This window comes from Lissotriton helveticus, chromosome 9 (genome assembly GCF_964261635.1).
Source record: "Lissotriton helveticus chromosome 9, aLisHel1.1, whole genome shotgun sequence".
NCBI lineage: Eukaryota > Metazoa > Chordata > Amphibia > Caudata > Salamandridae > Lissotriton > Lissotriton helveticus.
The window spans coordinates 605,641,043-605,657,455 of record NC_136070.1 but is presented as its reverse complement, the minus strand read 5'-3'; the positions used below and the strand labels follow the sequence as shown (position 1 = coordinate 605,657,455).

The 16,413-nt window shown below is 46.0% G+C and overlaps 1 protein-coding gene and 1 pseudogene across 4 annotated transcripts in view; both read left to right on the top strand.

The window, feature by feature from the left end:
* The first annotated feature begins 1,509 nt into the window (after nucleotides 1-1,509).
* LOC144782869 (small nuclear ribonucleoprotein F pseudogene) lies at nucleotides 1,510-1,770 on the top strand (annotated as a pseudogene).
* A 1,262-nt stretch (nucleotides 1,771-3,032) lies between these two features.
* The window catches only part of LOC144782867 (estrogen-related receptor gamma-like), a 147,985-nt gene continuing 134,604 nt past the window's right edge, over nucleotides 3,033-16,413 (top strand). For 3 of the 4 annotated variants that reach the window (XM_078662125.1, XM_078662126.1, XM_078662127.1), the window contains exon 1: nucleotides 3,033-3,164. In XM_078662125.1, coding sequence (XP_078518251.1) covers nucleotides 3,038-3,164 — 127 coding nt within the window. In that variant the 5' untranslated portion in view covers nucleotides 3,033-3,037. The remainder of the gene's footprint in view (nucleotides 3,165-16,413) is intronic. The other variant, XM_078662128.1, reaches the window with a different exon arrangement.

Below are 16,413 nucleotides of genomic sequence, written 5' to 3'. Positions count from 1 at the left end.
ATGAGTCAGTGGTCTTGCTCGCCTGTCCCCACAGTGGCCGCCATTAAGTAGGGGTCGGGGAGGGCTGGACATCTGGGAGGCGGGAGCGGGGAGAGGAGCTGGATTGTGCCGGTCGCGCTGGGGGGGAGGGGCCGCGGGGGCAGCAGCGGCGGGGAAAGGTAAAGGGAGGAAAGAAGGGATAAAGAAAAAATGGAAAATAAGCAGAAATAAGGCACAAAAGAGCAGAGATGCAGAAAAGGGCAGAAAGGTGAAAGATGGAAAGGTAGAAAAACGAGTGAAAACGAGTGAAGGAGCAGAGGGAGAGAAAGGGAAAATGGGCAGAAATAAGGCACAAAAGAGCAGAGGTGCAGAAAGGTGAAAGATAGAAAGGGTAGAAAAACGAGTGAAAACGAGTGAAGGAGCAGAGGGAGAGAAAGGGAAAATGGGCAGAAATAAGGCACAAAAGAGCAGAGATGCAGAAAGGTGCAGAAAGGTAAAAGATAGAAAGGGTACAAAAACGAGTGAAGGAGCAGAGTGAGAGAAAGGAGACAGAGGTCCACTGGACCACCAGGGTTGAGGCGCAGGGAAACCTGCGGGTGAAGGAGGGCCTCAATCACTAACACTCAAGAGTGCAGGGGCAGGGGCATCTCACTTAATGGTGGAGCTGCGAGGGTGGGAGAGCAATTTCACTGACAATGAGTCAGTGGTCTTGCTCGCCTGTCCCCACAGTGGCCGCCATTAAGTAGGGGTCGGGGAGGGCTGGACATCTGGGAGGCGGGAGCGGGGAGAGGAGCTGGATTGTGCCGGTCGCGCTGGGGGGGAGGGGCCGCGGGGGCAGCAGCGGCGGGGAAAGGTAAAGGGAGGAAAGAAGGGATAAAGAAAAAATGGAAAATAAGCAGAAATAAGGCACAAAAGAGCAGAGATGCAGAAAAGGGCAGAAAGGTGAAAGATGGAAAGGTAGAAAAACGAGTGAAAACGAGTGAAGGAGCAGAGGGAGGGAAATGGAAAATGGGCAGAAATAAGGCACAAAAGAGCAGAGGTGCAGAAAGGTGAAAGATAGAAAGGGTAGAAAAACGAGTGAAAACGAGTGAAGGAGCAGAGGGAGAGAAAGGGAAAATGGGCAGAAATAAGGCACAAAAGAGCAGAGATGCAGAAAGGTGCAGAAAGGTGAAAGATAGAAAGGGTAGAAAAACGAGTGAAGGAGCAGAGTGAGAGAAAGGAGACAGAGGTCCACTGGACCACCAGGGATGAGGCGCAGGGAAACCTGCGGGTGGAGGAGGGCCTCAATCACTAATACTCAAGAGTGCAGGGGCACCTCACTTAATGGTGGAGCTGCGAGGGTGGGAGAGCAATTTCACTAACAATGAGTCAGTGGTCTTGCTCTTGCTTCGTGGTCTTGAAGGATACAATTCCAATTATGCATGCTATGTGCCTGCTGTCTGTGATCTCTGTTACTCAGATTCAAAATGGCTGAGTTGACCTAGAAAAGCTATGCAAATCGAAATCCCGGTGAGGGAAAATTAACCGAGCATGAGTTTACCACTGAACCCTAAGCCTATCCTGAATAGACTGACTGGCAAGCCAGTAATGGTCAAACTAAAATGGGGAATGGAATGCAAAGGGTAACTTGTATCTGTCGATGGATATATGAACATGCAGTTGGCACACACAGACAAATACATTGATGGGGTGTTATCTGGACATCTGGGTGAAGGCCTGATAAGGTGTAACAATGTCCTCTATATCCGAGGAGTGGAAGAGGAGGAAGAAGATGGAGAAATGAGAGAATAAAGTCTGAAGATGGTGGTTAATCATTAGTAGATGTATCATTTATGGTTTGCTGTCTGTATGAATGTAGAATTTTGGTTTATACAATAAAACTTTTTTTTGTAAAAAAAAGAAAGAAAAAAAGCTATGCAAATCGCTTGGTCTTTATAACTGCATTCTTGACTGCTGTGCCTAGAGGTAGTAGCTACCACATAAGAACCTAAGGTGGCTTACGTCTGACTTCTTCAAAAGTTCTGCATTCCTTATGGAGCAATGCACTTTTTTTCTTAGTTTTTGGATTGTAAACATATGTTTCCAAATAAAATGATCTGGTAGCAAATGTTGTTAATCAAATTTACAATTAAACAAGCCGCTATGAATGAAAATAACAAAAGACAAAATGTAAAGTTTATAAGCAATAACATGAAAGGTAAAAACTTATTCTAATGAGGAAACCAAAATGACACTTTAAATTTAAGAAAGTTCGAATGCAAAATAAAAAATGAGTATATGGAATACTGACTTAAAGTACTTCGAATATTTGCATATAGCATTAACAAGAAAAAGTTGATATTATAGTAATCGCAGAAGCAATTTGTTGTCATTCAGGGCACCGGAGCAGTGGAAATCACTCCCAAGTGTCGGTCTATCCACTGTGTTTTTCACTTGTACCCCACCACGGTCCCCATTTAATAATCCCTCGTTCTTACTGTAAAGCCTGTTGGCACCTTATAATGTGAGGGGGTGGTGGGGGAGCTATGCTAAAAATAAAATAATTATGATTCTATGCATTTCCTTTTCTGTCACTTTAATACTGGCAATAATCATGAGCCCCTGTCCGATCTGACTGCAGGGCAGGTTGGTTCAACGTTGAAATGTAACCCATTACTATAATCATTTATCCCCCAAAGTGCATTTGTCAGCCTGACTTTAACATGGCTGCTAGACAAAACACAACACCCACAGGTATGGTATATTGGCAGAGCCTAAACCATTCAATTAATTTAACTATGCCTACTGTACTGTTTATTGCAGGTTTCTCTGTGGAATGACAGCAGACAATCACACCATCAACCTACAGGTCAAGACAGAGCCATCGAGTCCACCTCTGCAGATGGAGACGAGCGGCTATTTCAGCCCAAGCGGGATGTCAGACACGAGCAGCAGCTATGGCCTGTCCATCGGAGGCCAATCGCAGGGCCTGGACTCACCAACTACCCTCCTTGGCTTCTCCGACTCAGGAGACAAGCAGTTTGCGGACAGCCCCACATCGATGGAGGAGGAGTCAGCCATGCAGTGCATGCTCAGCTCGCTGCCCAAGCGGCTGTGCCTGGTGTGTGGGGATACAGCGTCCGGCTATCATTATGGGGTTGCCTCCTGCGAAGCATGCAAGGCTTTCTTCAAGCGAACCATTCAAGGTAAGGCCTGGATTTCCCTGATGCTTAGGGCGGTGGCGGTTTGATTCCTCTCTGAGCTCACAGCTATCAGTGGAAAGTTGGAGTGGCCTTCAGCAAGTTAAGCAATTTATCCCCTAGACCTCCTCTTAAATCAGAGTAATATTCACCAACAATCAATGACAGCAATTTCTGTAAACTGCAAAGTAGAGGCAACTAATCCGAAGTCTCAGAGCGGCCATAGAAGCCAATGAGTGATGTGGGGAGGCGTAAAACAGTATCGGGGAGGGGTCAAAGAAAACACTGGGCATGGATAAAAAGGCAGTGGAAAAATGAAGGAACATTAATAAACTTAGCAAGAGGGTGCATTTATTATGTATGGGCTAAAAGAAAATTCTCCTTGAAGCTTCTAGAAGAGTATGTGTGGTTGGCAGGTGGGTGTATATTGATGCCAATTTTAATCTGGCTAGAAACCTGAATTTTCTCCGCTACTGTCTGGGCTGTGCTCCAGCAAAATTTTAAAAGGTAGCCGGTCTTTGGGGCAACATGGAAGACACTAGCATGGTAGCAACACCAAGTGGTAGAGAGGGTTATGCATGCCCGCAGGGTGGGATTATGCCCACCACTGCAGTACGGGAGAGATGGATGTTGGAATTCTCCAGGAGAGGGCAGCAGGGAGAATTAGACATTGTGAAATAGTGGGATTACCTGAAATGGTTCAATCTATAGGTATTGTTTTTTTGCTGATTGAAGACAGTCTTTTCCAGTTGCAGCAATTACATTGTTCTCTTCAGTCATAATGAGTGACCATAGATCTCCTCTGATGCCCTTTTTGGTACAAGTTTTCTGCCATCCCCTTATATGACCCTGGTGACACCACATCTCATCATCACCGTTTCGCTAAAGAAAACAAGCACTGGCAAAGCCCATAGCTCTGGCAGTGGCAGCCTGCATTTTGACTTTGTCATAGAGTGTTTTGTTTTGTGATGGTTTTTTCAAAATGATATTGTTGGGCCCTTATCAATCAAAAACAAATTAGCTAAAATCAAAAAAAAATTGGTCTCAAATACCACATATTGGCCTAGTGGTCCCTGGCACTGATGGAAGAAACTACTTTGTGAGTGGAAGTGCTCCTTGTGAGAGGGCAGAATACTGTCACTCAGAATGAAGTAAGCCAATGGCTGACGTCTGCTCACCCACTGCCCCATACTGTATGCTGTAGAAAATTTTTAATAACATAAATAACAGGCCAATAGATGAAGAGAGCTGGCTGTAAGCCCCTATACGTTTCAGTTTCGGTTTACAACCTATACAGCGTTTGGCTTCTCAACAGAAGGCTTCTCAGTGCTAACAAACAATCTACAAGACATAAATTCTGCAGAAATTAAAAGGGCCAATTTTTTAATTGTTTTCTAAAGACCACTTCATTAAGCCAGTAACCATGCATGGTAGAAGGGAATTCCAGAGTTTGGATGCCAAGGACTGAAAAGAGCTTCCATCCTGCTTGCCTCTTCCCATCCTGGGTAGAAGGGCCCAGTCTTTAGTTGGAGGGCTTCAAAGCACTAGTTGGAATATAGGTCTGAATCAGGTGTCCAAGGAAAATGGCACCAGAGTTAGCGAAGGCTCGAAAAGCAAAGCTGGGGGGCTTAAATGTGATTCTCTTTTGTACAGTAAGCCAGTGAAAGTATGACAGGTGAGAAGAGATCGCCTGAGGTTTGGGGATATGCAGAAGCAGGCATGCTGCTGCATTCTGTATTATTTTAAGACATTTTCTTAAAGCCAGAGAGATTGCCAGAACCAATACTTTCCAAAAGTCTAGGCTGGATGCAATAGTAGGTTGGACCACGGCTTTTTGGGTGGGAGACTGGACGGCCCATAATACATTTTTGAAGCTTCCGAGGAGACCATGACAGCAGGAAGACTGCTATTAATCTGGAGTTGTAAGGTTAATTTGTCACCATCCAGAAGCCCAGGTTTGTTACTACCAGATTTAGGGCAGGATATGAGCCTAAAACATCCAGTCACTAAGCAGGGGTCCAGAGATGAGGCTGGTTCCCTACTACCATCACTTCTGGCTTTACGCTGTTCGGATTCAGGCAGCTAAGTCCTATCCAGCTGGCCACATCAGAAGGGCAGTTCCTTAACTGCTCCAAGATATTTCCCTTCTATGGAAACAGCGAAATTACGAGTTGGGTTTCATCCGCGTAAGTGATCAAGGTACAGCCAAATGATTCCACAATGGCAGCTAGGGCGCAGACATAGATGTTGAAAAGGGTTGGACTAAAGAAAGAACCCAGAGGCAAACCACAAGGAATTGGCAAAGTGGAAGAGCAGAATGGATTGTCTTACACTTGAAACCATAGCTCCCTAAGAAAGGAGTCATGCCACTCCAGGGCCTTGTTGTTAATCCCACACCCTATGAGTCTCCATAATGACAAATTATGGGACACTGTGTCAAATGCAGAGCTCAAACGAGCAACATGATGGCTGCCAAATTACCTCGATCAAAGGCTCATTCTAAGTTCTTCTGAAACTGCTAGCAAAGCAGACTCCTTACTATGATGAGGGTGAAAACCCGACACAGAACACTGGAGCCGATTGTGAGATTCAAGGTAAGCAGAGAGTTGTCAATTGATATGCATGTTTCCATGCAAGGGGGGCCTATGCCTTGGAGATTGAATGATTAAGGTGAATGGTCAGCGATGCATAGATGAAGCAAGCACCCTTGTTATAAATGGAGTGGAGTGGGGTCTAAAAGGGAGTCTCATTTACCCGTGTTGGCCAAAACCTGAATATCCTTCAGCTGAACCGAACTAAAGGGCGACCGGCAAGGACCCAATCGATTAGGAGGGTCAGAGATACCTGGAGCTGTTGTATCCAGAGCATCAGTCGGGAAAGCGGAATAGATGTCACCAATTTCTTTTAAGATGGAGTGTGCCAGTTTATTGCATTTATTAGTGGTAGTAGTGCCCACCGTGGTTCCGGAGGTAGAGTCTGAAATCAATGTAACAACTGTAAAAATCTCACTGGGCGAGTTGGAGGCCTCAATATTTAAAACATCGAGAGTAGAATGAGCAATCCTGTTGACTTTGCTGTAAAGTTTAATTCCTTCCTTGTATTTCCTTTTGCAAATAGGGTCATATTGTTTTGCCACGCCCATTCTAATAATTTGCACTTCTTTTTAGGAATCAAAATAAATGAGCTAAACAAGGGAGCTAGCGGTTTAGTGGTTGACCTGGATTGGGCCTTGGCAGAGTTCCTCTATGCGGAACTTCGCTAAGTGATTCAAAAACTTAGCCACACTACGCAGAGTTCCGCAAGTGGCAGAGTGCACTAGGTCACGCTGTTTGCGCTGATTTTTAGTGCCAGGTGTTCGTCCCGCACTGGAAAATCAGCACGAATGCCACCATGCACAGCACAAGAGGGTGCTGCTTCTTTCTGCCGCTCAATTCGATTTTCTTCTTGAGTGGCAGCTTCCTTAACACAAATGGAGGGTTTCTCACCGTGAGCGGTCGCGATCATTCGCAGCAGCCTGCATTGAGAAATCTCACTGGAAGATGGTCTAACATTGGATTTTCCTTGCTCGCACTCGCCAGCTTAAAATTGATGAGAGCCAGCGAAGAAAAAACTACGCTCCACTTCGCAGTGCAGAGTTTTTCGGAATTCCCCGTGCTCCGCGAAGTGCGGAAAACTCAGCAATCTCTGCGAATGGAGCAGAGTTCAACGCCCCGGTCTATCCTGGATGTAGTTCTAAAACGAGTCAACTTATCCAAAGGAGCAGAAATGTAAGTCATCACTGCAGAGTTCCCCTCCTCTATAGTAGTATTAAGGTGCGGGCCGAAGCAGAGATTCAAATACACGGTTACTAGAGCCTTACTCTCAGATATTACTCCTTCCCAACTACTAACCTATACAAAACCCCTGATATACTTTTTTAGGTGCGGTTTTGATTGCTGTCAAACAGACCTATTGCTAACAATGCCTATAGAGATTGAGGTGCTGCACAAGAAATATGGGCATTCACACACACAACACTATAAATAGTAAATATAACCAACTGAAGTATGCCATGCATGCAGAGGCTATCGCATGAGAAACCTTATCAAATTTCCTCAAGTGTCATGTATTACAGGACCCATTGTGGAGGGTGGCAGTCTCCGCCACATATAAAATAATTTCAATATATAATACTCCATAAAACATTCCAATATAGGGCTAAGTTATTAAAAATGGTTATAGCCCAAACCTCTGTGTGCCTGAGATGTAACAATATTAAAGGATTCTTCTTTCACACATTATTGGGTTATCCCAGGATTCATACTTATTGGTTCATGATCCTGAAAGAGATGTGCAATGTCCTAGAAAGCACAATTCTGCATAATCCCCAATTTGCACTGCTGGGTGTCCCAGGAGATATAGACTTTTCACAGGCAGAATTACAGTTTTTTCCACTTGGCTTGGTGGTGGTAAAAAGGGATATTGAACAATTAGGAGGGTTTCTGGTTTTGCCGACTAATGAAAAATGGCCGCTGGGAACGGATGTATATGTGGGAGTCAAGAGCGTGGTGTATACGAATAGAGGTTGTCCCAATACACTTCAGAAAGTATGGGGATGATGGTTAGAATTCTATGAACTTGACTCTGGATCTATGGATACCCTTTGAGTCAGGCTTCACACATTGTGTAAATATGGTCCTGAAGCCTAGATCCACATAGAAACTCTAGGGGTCACTGGAGTGGTTGGATCCCAGAAAGAAGTTTATGAACAGACGGGGTGTGGATGGTTGGCTTCCTGGGGGATGCCCCCGTATGACCATTCAATAAATAGCATTGCACATTGTATTCCTTAATCGATATGCCAATATGTGCTACATGAGAATGTATATGTCTTCAACCTGATCATTGTTTGCATGTAAAATCCTAGATAAAAACGTATCCATTCAGAAGGCTTCAGTCTTTGGCTTTCTTTAACGAGCCTCTTTCAGCGACTGGCTTGAGGCTTTGCGGTTCACAACTTGGTTCAGCCCAATGGACTATTCTCTTACCTAATGCTATTAGCTGTTTGGGTGTTTCCTTCTGCCTCTACTCCAGTGCTTGCATTGAACTGCATGAGGGAATATTTTCCCACTAAGCCCTCTCTGGCTGCTCCTGCTGGCTCCCTCTCGAGTGCCTCATTTAATGTGCTATTAATGCATGCATTCGAGCATTAATCTCAGACCAAGGGGCCAATACTAAGAAGTCACAGAATGCAATGCAGACAAGACAATGTGCTGCTCTGCTGTACACGGCAGAGAGAGGGCAGGGATGTGCCATATCTACTAAGGTGTGGAGCATTCCTGCTTTCTCCCTGCACTGGCAAATGTGTAGCGTCCTCACCAGCCCGGTTGCATGTAAGTGAAGCACGCCACACACGACGCTCAGTATTACACCTCTTTATTCTCTAAAGTGTAACCGTTAACTGACACATACTGCGCAATGAATTTTTGTCAACCACACCCAATCAATAATGACACTAGACTACAGAGTCCATTAGGGACTAGAAGGGCCCGTGCTCTATAATACACAAGACTCTACAGAGCACTGAGTACAGCCTAGCACCAACATAGGCACCCTCGCACCATGGTGTAAGGGTACCTGTGTTGCAGCCAGGATCATTCTTACGGAGAAAGGGACACCTTCCTGCACAAACACTCTTAGGCTTTATTCCTCTTTCTATGTGTGCTGCAGAGTGCATCACATGTACAAAGAGGAAAATAATATGGATTAATAAACCTATTTCTCCTCATTATGCCAACACTGATGGTCTTTCCAGGTTTTTCTGCCTTAGTGATGAGAACTGAGGTTGGGTAGTTCTCCCCACACATGGAGAAGTGTGGCTCAATGGTTAGAGCAGGCAGACCTTGCTGCAGAGCTCTGGACAGGGACCAGGGTTCGATTCCTGCCTCGGCGGGTCTCCGGCTCATTAATTCCCCTGATTGGATATTCTCGCCTCAGTGCCTGTTCTGATCATGGGTCCCACGCTGCAACTCTGGGCAATAGCTTGCTTAGTCTCCACAACGGCCCCAAAAGCGCTGGGATGCCTGGCTGCACCTGGGGGGTGGCCAGGAGTGGACACTTCCCAGGAAACCCAGGAAGGGTTCCTAAGCGGTATACGGACAGTGCCGGGACACCTCCGGTGAAGGTAGCTGTGCGCTTTACAAATTCCGACATTTACATTTTACATTTACTATCTTCTGGAGGGGACATGTGTCAGACCCGGCATCTTTTGGCATGGTTTCCCCTGTCTTTTTGCTTTTGACCTCTTGTTTTTGATTGTGTGCTGGACTATGTTTATGCTGTTGTTTGGAATCTGAGCACACTGCTGAACAGTTCTAAAGTGTATGTGCTGTCTGTCTAAAATTTAATTGCATTTGGTTTCTCCATGATTAGCATATTTTATGACTGTCTGGCCCCAAGACTGCAAGTGGTTTTTAAGGAGGCGCATGCTGTTGGGAGGCTGCCTGCAACGACCAGGGAGGCTATTATCAGCCCTCTCCTGGAGCCTGGGAGGGAAGCTACAGATATGAAAGCATATCGCCCTCTATCAATGCTGACGATCGATTACAAAATCCTGAGTAGGATCCTGGCGACCCGCCTGCTCCCGTATTTGGCGCGACTGGTACAAAGGGATCAATTGGGATTTATACCTAAACGCACCACATCGATTTATGTGAGACGATTGTTGCGAATTTTAGAGGGGCACCGGGATCCCACATAGACAGCCTTGATACTCTTGGTGGACATAGAGAAGGCATTTGATTGTTTAGAATGGCCGTACCTCTTTCAGGTAATGCGCACGCTTGGACTGGGGGAGGCATTTGTGAGGTAGACCCAATTATTATATAATTCAGTGGTGGCCCGGGTTAGAATGGGAGGGACAGTGTCGTCGCCCTGTTCGGTGGTGCGAGGATCGCGCCGGGGCTGTTTGCTGTCTCCGCTCCTGTTTGCACTGGCGATTGAGCCACTGGCGGTGCGTGTCAGGTCAGGGAAGCATTATGTTGGGATGGAGCTGCGAGGAGAAACATATTATATATTGCTTTACGCAGAAGATCTGTTGATGTTCCGGGCTACACGTGGAGAAGTGTGGCTCAATGGTTAGAGCGGCAGACCCTGATGCAGAGGTCTAGTCCGGGACCAGGGTTCAATTCCCCGCCTCGGCGGGTCTTGGGCTCAAAATTCCACGGACCTGATAATTCTCGCCTCGGTGCCTATTCCAATCATGGAGTCCCAATCTGCAACTCTGGGCAATAGCTTGCTTAATCTCCACAACGGCCCCCACAACGCTAAGGATGCCTGGCCTCCACCTTGGGGGTGCCCAGGAGTGGACACCTCACAGGGAAAGCCAGGATGGGTTCCACAGCGGTATTCGTACAAGCGCCTTGAGACCCTTGCGGGTGAGTAGTGCGCTATACAAGTATCAATTTACATTACCTGGGGAAGCAGTGGCAGGAGTGACGGAGCTGCTGCAGATGTTTGGGGAAGTATGGGGGCTGTGTGTGAACTGAGAGAAGACCTGCCTTTTCCCGGTGTGTCGAACCATGAACGCGCCTGCTAGACCAGAGGGGATAATATGGGAGCACTGTTGCCTCCTGTATTTAGGAACGAACATCTACCATGAGCAGGCATTGGAGGGCAATGTGAACAAAGCGGTGTGAGGGATTAAGGGGAGTATGGCATTCTGTAGCACATTGCCACTCTCGGTAGCAGGCAGAGTGGCGCTACTGAAGATGGTGGCACTGCCTCGCCTTTTATATTACTTCAGGACACTGCCGGTCTGGATCCCAGGATCGGTGTTTCAGACGCTCAGGTCTGTGGTGGGGGGGGTTTCTATGGGGTGGCGGTGGGTGGCGCTGACTACAATGATGAGGCCCAGAGCAGAGGGTGGATGGGCGGTTCCAGACTTTGAAGTGTATTATCTAGCAGCCCAACTACAATGGCTTACGCAGGCAGTGGCCCGGGAGTTTAGAGGACCGGATGGCCCGGAGGACCGATAGTTACCAATGCATGTTATGTCGTTTATTATAGTTGGCCAGAGGCTGCCGGGGGCCACGCTGGCGAATGAGGAGAAAGTACTTAGAGCATGCTGGAATAGATACAAGCGTAGAGGGGGGGGGTTGGTAGGCCATAAGCACCGAAAATACCCCAGGGCATGTGCACGGCCTTTCCGCATGGAGGGGACGGGTCGGCGCTGGCAGAGTGGGAAGAACTGGGGTTGCAAATGATCGGGGACCAATATGGGGAGGGAGCCCTCTTGCCTTTTCAGGCACTGCAGGACAGATACGGTTTTCCTAAGGGAGATTTTCTGCTACATGCGGCTCTGTTAACTGCGATCCAGAAGTACTGGGGAGAGGGGTTGTCGGAACCGCAAACGTCCTTGACGTGCCGATATCTTGTAATGACAGCAGGGACGGTGAAGGCAGTCACGCGCCTGTGTAGGCGGATGGTGAAAGAGGGACAGCAGCCACTGAATAGGTTACGTGAACGGTGGGAGACTGACTTGGGTAAGGAGATACCTGAAACGACCTGGAAGAAGATTGTGGAAAGGTCATGCAAAGGCACGCGGAATGCCAGATTCCAACTCATTGAGCTCACAGCTATCAGTGGAAAGTTGGAGTGGCCTTCAGCAAGTTAAGCAATTTATCCCCTAGACCTCCTCTTAAATCAGAGTAATATTCACCAACAATCAATGACAGCAATTTCTGTAAACTGCAAAGTAGAGGCAACTAATCCGAAGTCTCAGAGCGGCCATAGAAGCCAATGAGTGATGTAGGGAGGCGTAAAACAGTATCGGGGAGGGGTCAAAGAAAACACTGGGCATGGATAAAAAGGCAGTGGAAAAATGAAGGAACATTAATAAACTTAGCAAGAGGGTGCATTTATTATGTATGGGCTAAAAGAAAATTCTCCTTGAAGCTTCTAGAAGAGTGTGTGTGGTTGGCAGGTGGGTGTATATTGATGCCAATTTTAATCTGGCTAGAAACCTGAATTTTCTCCGCTACTGTCTGGGCTGTGCTCCAGCAAAATTTTAAAAGGTAGCCGGTCTTTGGGGCAACATGGAAGACACTAGCATGGTAGCAACACCAAGTGGTAGAGAGGGTTATGCATGCCCGCAGGGTGGGATTATGCCCACCACTGCAGTACGGGAGAGATGGATGTTGGAATTCTCCAGGAGAGGGCAGCAGGGAGAATTAGACATTGTGAAATAGTGGGATTACCTGAAATGGTTCAATCTATAGGTATTGTTTTTTTGCTGATTGAAGACAGTCTTTTCCAGTTGCAGCAATTACATTGTTCTCTTCAGTCATAATGAGTGACCATAGATCTCCTCTGATGCCCTTTTTGGTACAAGTTTTCTGCCATCCCCTTATATGACCCTGGTGACACCACATCTCATCATCACCGTTTCGCTAAAGAAAACAAGCACTGGCAAAGCCCATAGCTCTGGCAGTGGCAGCCTGCATTTTGACTTTGTCATAGAGTGTTTTGTTTTGTGATGGTTTTTTCAAAATGATATTGTTGGGCCCTTATCAATCAAAAACAAATTAGCTAAAATCAAAAAAAAATTGGTCTCAAATACCACATATTGGCCTAGTGGTCCCTGGCACTGATGGAAGAAACTACTTTGTGAGTGGAAGTGCTCCTTGTGAGAGGGCAGAATACTGTCACTCAGAATGAAGTAAGCCAATGGCTGACGTCTGCTCACCCACTGCCCCATACTGTATGCTGTAGAAAATTTTTAATAACATAAATAACAGGCCAATAGATGAAGAGAGCTGGCTGTAAGCCCCTATACGTTTCAGTTTCGGTTTACAACCTATACAGCGTTTGGCTTCTCAACAGAAGGCTTCTCAGTGCTAACAAACAATCTACAAGACATAAATTCTGCAGAAATTAAAAGGGCCAATTTTTTTATTGTTTTCTAAAGACCACTTCATTAAGCCAGTAACCATGCATGGTAGAAGGGAATTCCAGAGTTTGGATGCCAAGGACTGAAAAGAGCTTCCATCCTGCTTGCCTCTTCCCATCCTGGGTAGAAGGGCCCAGTCTTTAGTTGGAGGGCTTCAAAGCACTAGTTGGAATATAGGTCTGAATCAGGTGTCCAAGGAAAATGGCACCAGAGTTAGCGAAGGCTCGAAAAGCAAAGCTGGGGGGCTTAAATGTGATTCTCTTTTGTACAGTAAGCCAGTGAAAGTATGACAGGTGAGAAGAGATCGCCTGAGGTTTGGGGATATGCAGAAGCAGGCATGCTGCTGCATTCTGTATTATTTTAAGACATTTTCTTAAAGCCAGAGAGATTGCCAGAACCAATACTTTCCAAAAGTCTAGGCTGGATGCAATAGTAGGTTGGACCACGGCTTTTTGGGTGGGAGACTGGAGGGCCCATAATACATTTTTGAAACTTCCGAGGAGACCATGACAGCAGGAAGACTGCTATTAATCTGGAGTTGTAAGGTTAATTTGTCACCATCCAGAAGCCCAGGTTTGTTACTACCAGATTTAGGGCAGGATATGAGCCTAAAACATCCAGTCACTAAGCAGGGGTCCAGAGATGAGGCTGGTTCCCTACTACCATCACTTCTGGCTTTACGCTGTTCGGATTCAGGCAGCTAAGTCCTATCCAGCTGGCCACATCAGAAGGGCAGTTCCTTAACTGCTCCAAGATATTTCCCTTCTATGGAAACAGCGAAATTACGAGTTGGGTTTCATCCGCGTAAGTGATCAAGGTACAGCCAAATGATTCCACAATGGCAGCTAGGGCGCAGACATAGATGTTGAAAAGGGTTGGACTAAAGAAAGAACCCAGAGGCAAACCACAAGGAATTGGCAAAGTGGAAGAGCAGAATGGATTGTCTTACACTTGAAACCATAGCTCCCTAAGAAAGGAGTCATGCCACTCCAGGGCCTTGTTGTTAATCCCACACCCTATGAGTCTCCATAATGACAAATTATGGGACACTGTGTCAAATGCAGAGCTCAAATCGAGCAACATGATGGCTGCCAAATTACCTCGATCAAAGGCTCATTCTAAGTTCTTCTGAAACTGCTAGCAAAGCAGACTCCTTACTATGATGAGGGTGAAAACCCGACACAGAACACTGGAGCCGATTGTGAGATTCAAGGTAAGCAGAGAGTTGTCAATTGATATGCATGTTTCCATGCAAGGGGGGCCTATGCCTTGGAGATTGAATGATTAAGGTGAATGGTCAGCGATGCATAGATGAAGCAAGCACCCTTGTTATAAATGGAGTGGAGTGGGGTCTAAAAGGGAGTCTCATTTACCCGTGTTGGCCAAAACCTGAATATCCTTCAGCTGAACCGAACTAAAGGGCGACCGGCAAGGACCCAATCGATTAGGAGGGTCAGAGATACCTGGAGCTGTTGTATCCAGAGCATCAGTCGGGAAAGCGGAATAGATGTCACCAATTTCTTTTAAGATGGAGTGTGCCAGTTTATTGCATTTATTAGTGGTAGTAGTGCCCACCGTGGTTCCGGAGGTAGAGTCTGAAATCAATGTAACAACTGTAAAAATCTCACTGGGCGAGTTGGAGGCCTCAATATTTAAAACATCGAGAGTAGAATGAGCAATCCTGTTGACTTTGCTGTAAAGTTTAATTCCTTCCTTGTATTTCCTTTTGCAAATAGGGTCATATTGTTTTGCCACGCCCATTCTAATAATTTGCACTTCTTTTTAGGAATCAAAATAAATGAGCTAAACAAGGGAGCTAGCGGTTTAGTGGTTGACCTGGATTGGGCCTTGGCAGAGTTCCTCTATGCGGAACTTCGCTAAGTGATTCAAAAACTTAGCCACACTACGCAGAGTTCCGCAAGTGGCAGAGTGCACTAGGTCACGCTGTTTGCGCTGATTTTTAGTGCCAGGTGTTCGTCCCGCACTGGAAAATCAGCACGAATGCCACCATGCACAGCACAAGAGGGTGCTGCTTCTTTCTGCCGCTCAATTCGATTTTCTTCTTGAGTGGCAGCTTCCTTAACACAAATGGAGGGTTTCTCACCGTGAGCGGTCGCGATCATTCGCAGCAGCCTGCATTGAGAAATCTCACTGGAAGATGGTCTAACATTGGATTTTCCTTGCTCGCACTCGCCAGCTTAACATTGATGAGAGCCAGAGAAGAAAAAACTACGCTCCACTTCGCAGTGCAGAGTTTTTCGGAATTCCCCGTGCTCCGCGAAGTGCGGAAAACTCAGCAATCTCTGCGAATGGAGCAGAGTTCAACGCCCCGGTCTATCCTGGATGTAGTTCTAAAACGAGTCAACTTATCCAAAGGAGCAGAAATGTAAGTCATCACTGCAGAGTTCCCCTCCTCTATAGTAGTATTAAGGTGCGGGCCGAAGCAGAGATTCAAATACACGGTTACTAGAGCCTTACTCTCAGATATTACTCCTTCCCAACTACTAACCTATACAAAACCCCTGATATACTTTTTTAGGTGCGGTTTTGATTGCTGTCAAACAGACCTATTGCTAACAATGCCTATAGAGATTGAGGTGCTGCACAAGAAATATGGGCATTCACACACACAACACTATAAATAGTAAATATAACCAACTGAAGTATGCCATGCATGCAGAGGCTATCGCATGAGAAACCTTATCAAATTTCCTCAAGTGTCATGTATTACAGGACCCATTGTGGAGGGTGGCAGTCTCCGCCACATATAAAATAATTTCAATATATAATACTCCATAAAACGTTCCAATATAGGGCTAAGTTATTAAAAATGGTTATAGCCCAAACCTCTGTGTGCCTGAGATGTAACAATATTAAAGGATTCTTCTTTCACACATTATTGGGTTATCCCAGGATTCATACTTATTGGTTCATGATCCTGAAAGAGATGTGCAATGTCCTAGAAAGCACAATTCTGCATAATCCCCAATTTGCACTGCTGGGTGTCCCAGGAGATATAGACTTTTCACAGGCAGAATTACAGTTTTTTCCACTTGGCTTGGTGGTGGTAAAAAGGGATATTGAACAATTAGGAGGGTTTCTGGTTTTGCCGACTAATGAAAAATGGCCGCTGGGAACGGATGTATATGTGGGAGTCAAGAGCGTGGTGTATACGAATAGAGGTTGTCCCAATACACTTCAGAAAGTATGGGGATGATGGTTAGAATTCTATGAACTTGACTCTGGATCTATGGATACCCTTTGAGTCAGGCTTCACACATTGTGTAAATATGGTCCTGAAGCCTAGATCCACATAGAAACTCTAGG